At 38.8% G+C, this 9,208-nt stretch overlaps 1 protein-coding gene across 1 annotated transcript in view; it reads right to left on the bottom strand.

The window, feature by feature from the left end:
* Nucleotides 1-9,208, bottom strand: part of LOC103606879 (putative uncharacterized protein C12orf63) — a gene marked incomplete at its 3' end in the record, with an annotated part of 107,384 nt that overhangs the window by 34,403 nt on the left and 63,773 nt on the right. Inside the window, exons 18-19 of the mRNA XM_008591432.1 lie at nt 4,918-4,971; nt 259-466 (exon numbers count right to left, since the gene is read on the bottom strand). Of these exons, the coding sequence (XP_008589654.1) occupies nt 259-466; nt 4,918-4,971 (262 nt within the window). The remainder of the gene's footprint in view (nt 1-258; nt 467-4,917; nt 4,972-9,208) is intronic.

Below are 9,208 nucleotides of genomic sequence, written 5' to 3'. Positions count from 1 at the left end.
AGCTTGATTTAACCATTCTGCAACGTATACATAGTCCAAAACATCACATTGTTCACTGTAAATATATATAGTTTTTGTCAACTATACCTTATACTTAGACATGCATATATCTAGACATAAGTAGATCTATGTGTCATTATATGAGCTCAGAGAAAAAGAGTATATAATAGATCATTCATATGAATTAGTGGTGATAGAGTGAGGAGAAGTTGGGGAAAGGGAAGAAAAAGGGAAAAAAGCAAAAAATAAAACAATTACCTTCCAAGGTTGGGAGATTTGGTTTGTTCTTCTCAGTAGTAACTCCTTGGCAGAATGTTTTAGATATATTTTCTGGGACACAGTTTATTGTGGCAGCCACACTTATGAAAAAGTATGCTTTAACGAAATAAAACTTATTTAAGAGATGCTGTTGGCCAATCGTAACCAGAATTTGAGGGAAGCCTTTACTTGTTAATTCCTCGAGTGCCTAAATTTTTTTTTTAAAGGGGAAAAAAGCAAATTAGTAAAACATTTTTTCAGATATCATTAGCTTCATTCTCCTTTTGCATCCATTTGGTGATGGATGAAGGAATGCAGGACAGACATGAGGTACCATAAATGGCAGGTCTATTGAGAAAGACACGTAATGCCAGAACCATCTCCACAGTTCAACAACACTTCTGTCATTCCCCACCAATTTCTGAACTGTGCCTCGTGAAACCAGCCCTGCCACATAATGAAAGTGAACCTGGTACTCAGAGTGAGAAAAAGGACACCTTATTAAAATAGAGGAATTGCAAAATCTCACCAGCCACATGCCTCGGCCACTCTGCTTTAGTGTGAGTAAATTAGAGCTGTTAGGACAGGAACAGGAAAAGAACAGATGGACAAGCCATCTCCTTACCCAGCCGAGAGTCAATGGCCAGTCATTAGCCATTGTATACATCCTCCTTGTATACATCTTCAACTCCCTGACCTCTCCCCCGAGCATACACACTTCCTTAGCAAAATCACAACCCTAACTCTGAAATCCAGCTCTGAGCCTTCTTAGGCCTGCACCTCTGCCATTGAAGAGGGCTGGAGAAAATCACACAGTCGCACAGTGGTCCCGCTTAAGTGTCTGTCCGTCCTCAGCACTACCTGATAATTATCCTACACTTTGCCAATCTATTCTATCCTACGTTTTGTCAATCTATTCACTCTCCTTCTCTCTTAGACAACCATTTCACTCTCTTCTCTAAATTCTAACTCTTCCTCTCCTATCTGCCCCACGCCCACCCCCAGCTAATGACCTGGCTTCCTACATGTAACTGAGAAAAGTGAAGCAGAATAGACCTTCCATCCGCCCCACTGCTCCATCTTTCTCACCTACCTGAGCATCTGCCCCCACATCTCTGCCTTCCTACCTGCTACCTAAGGCTGGCGCTGCCACATAGGACAGCAATCCTGTCCCCACTGGCCTACTCAACCATTCTCTCCTACACTATAAAGGTTTCCCTCTCTATAGAGAGACATTCCTATCAGCAGACAGCCATGTTGTCATCCCTATCTAAAAAAACCCAAAACTCTCTATATTACAACTTTTCTCTCCAGCTACTACCTCAATTCTCTGCTCACCTTCATAGCAACATTCTAAAGAGGTGTCAATATTCCAATCTCCCTCCTTTCATTTGCTTTTAAATCCCCTCCATCCCTACATCCAAACCCTTTGGTCAAGGTCACCAGTGGCTTACACTTGCTAAATCCAAAGTTCAATTCTCAGTCCTGATATACCTTGTTACTTCTAATCTGAGACACCATTATTTTATATGCCAATTAAACTGTCACACACTGTCAACCGTAAAATGCATTCTGATTTCAGATAAAAAAATTCATGTTAAAGACTCAGTGAATTATGGTACTTGATTCAGCAGCAAAATTTGATACTGCTGATCACCCCCTCCTTCTGAAAATGCTTTTTTCTCTTGGCTTTCAGGCCACCACGCTCCTTTGGTTTCCTTCCTATCCTACTGACCACGCCCTTTCAGTCTTTTTTTCTGGTTCCTGTACTTCCTAATATTGGAGTATCCTGGCACTCAGTCTTCTTTATCCTCACTCCTTGCCCTTAGATGATCTTAATCAGGCTCATGGTTTTAACTTCATCTAAAGGCTGATGAAATCACATTTTTCTCTCCAGCTCCAACCTCTCTTCTAAACTCAAGACTCATCGAACCAACTTCTCACTCAACTTTTCCACTTGGATGTCTAACAGACACCTCAAATTCAACATGTCTAAAACTGTATTCCTGCCCTGCCCACCCCCATTACCACCACCACACACACACACACACGCACATGCACGCAGATACACGCGCACACACGCACACGCACTCACACATGCATACGCACACAAATACGCACACACGCACGTGCACACACGCACACGCACGCACACATGCACGTGCACGCACGCACGCACACTCACGCACACACACGCACACACGCGCGTAAGCTCTATATGGGCTGGGACTTGTCTGTATTGTTGATTGACTAATATGTTTGATTGACAGCACCAGAACTGTACTGGAACACAGTAGGCTCAACAGATTAGCTAAAAGATCCCTTTAAAACATAAGTAGATAGGTCCACACCTATGCTAGAAACTCTCCTGTGGTTCCTCATTTTGCTCAGATAAGAACCTAAGTTAAAATGACTCTACAAGGCCCTTCTCAATTTGGCCTCTCTGACCTTACTTCCTACTGCTCCCCCATCCATCACACAGCTTTAGCCACACTAGCCAAGACGTCCCTCACCAAGCTAGGCAGTCCTGCCTCAGGGCCTTTGTACTTGCTATTCCCACTTTCTAGATTGTTCTCTCTCCAGATTTCATATGATTTGCACCTTTACCTACTTCACGTCTGCTCACAAAAGTCACCTTGACCACACCATTTAAAATTAAAATTCCCAACCTAGCCCCACGCTTCCAATCCCCTTTCCACATTGCTGTGTTTATTTTCTCCCATAGCATGGTTCTCCTTCTAACATACTATATAATTCACCTATTTACAATGTTTATTTATATATCTTGTTTTTACTAGTCTTGCCCGTCGAAATATAAGCTCCATAAGGACTTGGAGTTTGTGTGTATTGCTGATTGACGGATGTATTTGATTGACAGCAACAGAACAGTGCCTTGCACATGATAGGCTCTTAATAAGTATTTGTTGAATTAATATAAAAGGCAGATGCTGGGGCTATCTATTCTAGAAAAGAGAGAAACTATTTGTCGTGTGTAAACAAAAAAAAATTCCATTGTTTGCAAGAGTTTGACGCAACGGTGGCAGTGGGGATGTTTGCTGCTACTGTTCATTCTCTCTCCTTAATCTTGAAGAGGCAGAAATCAATACATGCAGAAGAGCCACACAGGAGCGGCCACTGAGCCTGAGCTGCTACCAAACTGCTGCACCAGGAAACTGGTTGACCTTCCCTAGGTAGGGAAGAAACTTCAGATTGATTGGGGGTTGGAGGAAGAGAAGACCGTTTCTCTTCTCTTTTCTCTCCGCAGCAAACAGTGATTTAATAAGACTTGACAATTACACATAAACACTTGAGGATCAAAAGAAGATTAATTAGTAACACTTTAGCACTACTTTCTCTCCCTTTATGCAGAAAATATAAAGTGTAATCTGAAGATTCTTAAGCAGACCGACAGTACCATTTTAATTAATTAGCTAATAGAAATTAGGTTTCCATTATACAGTCAGTCGTTTTTGTATTAAAAGAAATGATCGGACAGACATTTTTTTTATAACGAAAACCAATCCTTAACCAAGTGTTTTTAGGATGCCCTGGCATTTATGACTGGAAAGAAATAAATAATCATAAACACCCCAAGGAATTGGAATACTAAAATGAAATATGAATATGTATTTGTATCTTCCTAAAACCAGATCTTTCATCTCAGGCAACTTGCTTATAAATTAAAACAAATTTTTAGGCAAAAACAATGAATCATTTGAAGCATAATTAACAGTGAACTTTGTGGAATAAAATGCATAAAAATAGAAAAGTAATAAGATTACATTTAATAAAAGGTGGATAGATTCCTACCAGAACTACAAAAGACAAAAATAAAGCAATTTAGAGGATGTCTCTCAAAATTATTTTAAAAAATAAATATCTTACGTAATGAAACAGAATGCTGTTTTCTAGCACTTAAAAAAAAAAACAACCAGGAGTATGTATCTGCATTAACTCCACCTGGTTATAGAAGCTCCTCCCCTATCCATAACCCCCTTTAACAACAATCATGCTACAACTCTTCTGCTCTAACATTTTCTGGGAGACACATTGCCAATACTCCTAAAAAAATTTTTAAATGAGTATTTTAAGATACTTAAATGCTAGTGCTTAAATCCTAACCATGCAATTATTCACAAAAACAAAAGTATTCAGATGGGCAGTCTAATCCCCTTTCTGTGAGAAATATCAAGGAAGTCAGAGGAGCTGCTTATGAAAATGCCAAATGAAAACATCCCAAACCACTGGCTGGTAGACAGTCTCAGAACAAGGCAAAAAGGTCTGAGTGAAAGCAGTATTGAACATGTGGGCTATTATGAAATGTACAAAATCCTTTTCTTACAATCAAAGTCAGCTGTTACCTTCTAGTTAATCAAATTAAATATCAGAGTCAGAGATATTTGACACGGCTAGGTGAACACACTGAATATGCACCTGAAATGGAGAAACAGGAGCAGGGACTGCTATTTACCCAAGATCAGTTTGATCCAATCCTATGCTGGCCTCAGAATTTTGAGATAAAACCCCATTATACAAAATAATAACACATACTACACAGCAGATTTTCAAAACCAAAGATTATACCTGCCAAATAGACTGAAATGACTCAAAAATTGTCTACATTAAATATCAAATGTTTATAAAATGTTTTATCCTTACCTGCATATTTTCTTTACTGCTAAGAGGTTTTCCTGAGTCAAATGATTGAAATATCTGTCAAAATACAAAATATTAATAGTAGAAACAAGATTATTTGAGTATTCTTTCAAATGAAACTGCTAATGTATTCTTCTAAAAGTATTTTAAGTACCATTTTTATTGTAAAAATAATACATGCCCTAGTCAGAAAAGATAATTTATATAAAGAAGAAAGTAAAAATCATACATAAGTCAATTTCCTTTAGGTAGTCAATGTTAATATTTTGATGTCACTCTTACCAATTTTTATGCAATTTCAGTGCATTTTTAAAATTTATATAAGGATGTGTCTTTCATTTTCACTAAATGTTACATCATAATTTTCTTCCCATACTATTAAATTATTTGTAAACCTCAGTCTAATAGGTAGGTAGTATCCTACCCTATGAAAATACTGTAATAGCTTCGTCTCTTTCCTATTAGACTGTAAAGGAACCACTTCTCACTGTCATCCCACATTCCCCCTAGTTTAAACAACATCGATGACTATTTTGTCTGTACTTCTGATTATTAACTCTGGATAGATTCTTGGAAGCAGAATTTCTGGGTCAGAAGATAAGAATGTATTGAGAAAACTGAAAGGGGCTGGCTTCATTTACACTCCCACCCACAGTGCATGAAAAGGCCAGGATTACTGCTCTTTTGACAGCATTGAGTGTTACCACTTAAAAATATCCTTACCATTTGAGGTAAAATTGTATTACTGTTCAGAATGACTATTTTTGTGATTCTTTTCCTTTTCGTGTGAATTACCTGTTAATGTGTTTGGCTCTAAATTTAATGTTGCATTAGGAAACATTTAGTTCCTTTGCCACAGAGATTGTTGTATCATCAAATAGGATGTGTCCCTGTTGGTATAAAAGGCCCTTCTTAAAAGATGCCCATTTGGCTGCCCGGTTAGCTCAGTTGGTTAGAGCATAACACCAAGGTCAAGGGTTTGGATCCTCATACCAGACAGCCGCCAAAAAAAAAAAAAACCCAAAACGATGCCCATTCGTAGAAGCCAATACTGATGCTTCTTCCAGAAGTCACCAGCAGTTTCTGAGGACAGGTCGCTTGCACATGGATAGTGTCCTACCTCAAGCACCTCTACTTCTTTGCCTGAGAGCATTATGTGGCCATCAAAATGTTCAGGAGAGACTAGAAGTGCAGGGAACAAACCTTACCGATGAGGGACAAGAGAAATGCTCTACCCAGTCTCTCTGAGAGCCCCAGTGCCCACAGCAGTGACCTGATTAATGCAATCTAGGTCGGTTTTTCTCCTTTCTTTAACTAACTTATACTCTCACTCACCATATTTCCTGAATCACCTCCCAAATACACTACTTGTTCCCAAATTCTTATCTCAGGATCTGTATTGGAGGGACCCCAAATGAATACATAACATATAACATTTATTGGAAGAAAGTACTGGTAAGTGAAATTTTTTTCTTTTTTGAAGATATTCATTATTGCCTATCATACGTTGAAGAGTAACTGAACCTGGGGGAGATCTTAAATTGAAGAGAGTTGATAATGGGACTTTAGATTTGGTGATAAGAGCAGAATATCCATATGAGTATAAAGTTAAAATACAGAATTTTTTAGAGGCCAGGGAAGAGACCAGTAGTAATCTGTAAGCTTTTTTCCGTAACTTCTTCCACAAGTGAAACCTAATTTATTAATCCCTTCTTTAAATAACTAGCCTACAGCCTAATAACATTGGCACTTATTTTAATAATAAGCCCTGAACGCATTTCTTCTTTTAATTACACTTTTTAATTCCCAATTGAAGCTGGAAAGCTGCAAATTAACTTCGAGATTATAAAATTTGAAGCCAGAATCCATCGGGAGATAATTCACCCACACATTTATCTTATGAAAGCTAGTTGATAAAAAGGAAATTTGGAATTTACATGTAAAAATTAGTTTAAGACTTTTCATTTGTTTGTTTTGGTGAAAGCAGCAGCCTCTGAAAACTCTCTCTTGTTTCTCATCCTACCCAACTGCTTTGTCTTCCTTTCTCATCTTCCTGGACGTTAACTGTGGACAACCCTAAAGTTCAGTCCTCTGCTTTGGACTTCTACTTTTCTCTCTCTGCTTTGCTCCCCAGCTGATTTCATCCTATGCTAATGCTCCCAAGTTTATACCTGCAACCCCAATCTTCCCCCTCCAGACCATGTACTGGCAGCAGCTAACAATCCCATATCTTCACCTGGTTGTCTACTAGAGACCTCATGCTTAACATCTCCATCCCCTGTCTGGAGCAGTACTCCCCATCTCAGTAGATGAAAACATTTTCCTACCAGTTGCTCAGGTTGAACACTGTGGTCATCCTTGACTCCTTTCTCTTACATCCCACATCCAAACGATCATCAGCACACGCTGTCAGAATACCTTCACCATATACCCACTGCTCACTCCATCTGCCACTGTCACCCCAACCATTACCATGCCTCACCCAGATTACTTGTGACAGTCTTCTGACTGGTCTCCCTTACTTATACTCCTGCCCACCCACAGTCTATTCCCCAAACAGCAGCCAACGTGGTCCTTTCACATTTAATTCCTATCATGCCACTTCTCTGCTCAAAACTCTTCAAAGTTTCCCTTCTCATTTAGAGTAAATCCCAGTCCTTATCAAGCCTTGTGAGATCTTATGTGACCTGGCTCCTAGGCCCTACCCTCTAATGGTCCTCCGCCTCCTCTTCCTCTTTATCGCAGCCTCACTTGGCCCACTTGGTTTTCCTCAACTACATCTTGCAAGCATCCCTTTCAGGACCTTTGCCCTTGCAGTTCCTCCTACTTGGAAGGTTGTTCCTCAGATCTTTGCGTGGCTCACTTCTCTCAAAACTCACTTATTAACAAGACCTTCCAAAACACCCTGAATAAAATAGCCACCCACTGCCCCGGTCACTCTCTATCTCCCTCACTTGACTGTAAGCTCCAGGAAAGCAGTAACGCCATTTGTCTTTTTACTGCTCCATTCCCATGCCTGGAATGGTGCCTGTACTAAGCAAGCACTTAAATATTTTTCAATTAATTAAAGTACAATTTTAACAACAAAATGCAAATCATTTAGAATAGAGAAAGGCTGCTTACTGAGAAGCATGCAAGAAAATACTGCCAATTTAACCCAGGTAAGAAGGAACATCTTCCTTCTTAGTTCATGTCACAGAAAATGAACAAAATAGACAACCTATTGATTCCTCTCTCTTCCTCTCCCCCACTCCCCTTCCTTGTGTGTGTACATATATGAGGGTACTTCAAAAAGTTCATGGAAAAATAGAATTAAAAAATAATACTAATCTTTCCATGAACTTTTTGAGCTACTCTCCTATAAATGCACACAGATATACACATATATATGGATATATTTATATACACGCACACACACACTCACACACACATACGTGTATCCTGTTGCCTAAAGAACTTACCTCTTAGAATGTTCTGTAGATAGCCTCACACTTACCCTATTACAATTAATTATAATAACGCTGCAGCAGTCGTAGGGAGTAATAAGCAAGCATGTTTTAGGGGAATATACTGAAGTAATGAACATATTATACATAAATATGATGTCAGCTTATGCAAGTGATTTTCAGGACTTCCAGCTCATTCCCCAGTTTCTTTTAGGTCCTCCAAATTTGAATGCAGCCAGCATGTATTGTGTCTGTCAGTCTCACTTCTCACACACGGGGTTTCCTCCAGGCAAATTGACTTGCTACTTCCTGCTATTTCCTTTATTCCTGGCCCAGGAGGGTCCAAGCCTCTGCCTAAAGCAAGATCACCCAATAATTCCCAGATCGCCATGAAAACCAAAGCAGAGGAAAATAATAACTCACTCTGATTTAATTTATGCTTTAAATGTCAGCTCCAGCAATCATTTTCAAGGATGCTTCAATTATTCAGTTTACAAATACAAATCAAGCAAGCCACATAAAATGATCTCCTAAGATCAAAAAACACTAGAAAAAATTGAGGAATGTTCTCTCCTCACAGAGATCAGAAGAAATTTGAACAACACATTCTGAATTCTTTGATATAAAGTATACAAAACAAAAAGATCCAAATAAGAGATGAGGAGAGGCTATTTTTTTAAGGATTACTTCTTTACCTTTATTTTATTTTTTACACCATAAAAACATACAATTTTTATTTGTCAATTAAAAAACAACTTAAAAAAATTGCATACTATTCTTTTGTCCTGGAGAAACACAGTGCACATTAGCACATTAAAGTCTCTCAGAAGGAGAGGCTATTTTTTTTT

This window comes from Galeopterus variegatus, unplaced genomic scaffold (assembly GCF_000696425.1).
Source record: "Galeopterus variegatus unplaced genomic scaffold, G_variegatus-3.0.2 Scaffold6910, whole genome shotgun sequence".
In the NCBI taxonomy this organism is placed as follows: Eukaryota; Metazoa; Chordata; class Mammalia; order Dermoptera; family Cynocephalidae; genus Galeopterus; species Galeopterus variegatus.
Note: the sequence above shows the minus strand (reverse complement) of the source record. Positions and strands in the feature narration are given on the sequence as shown.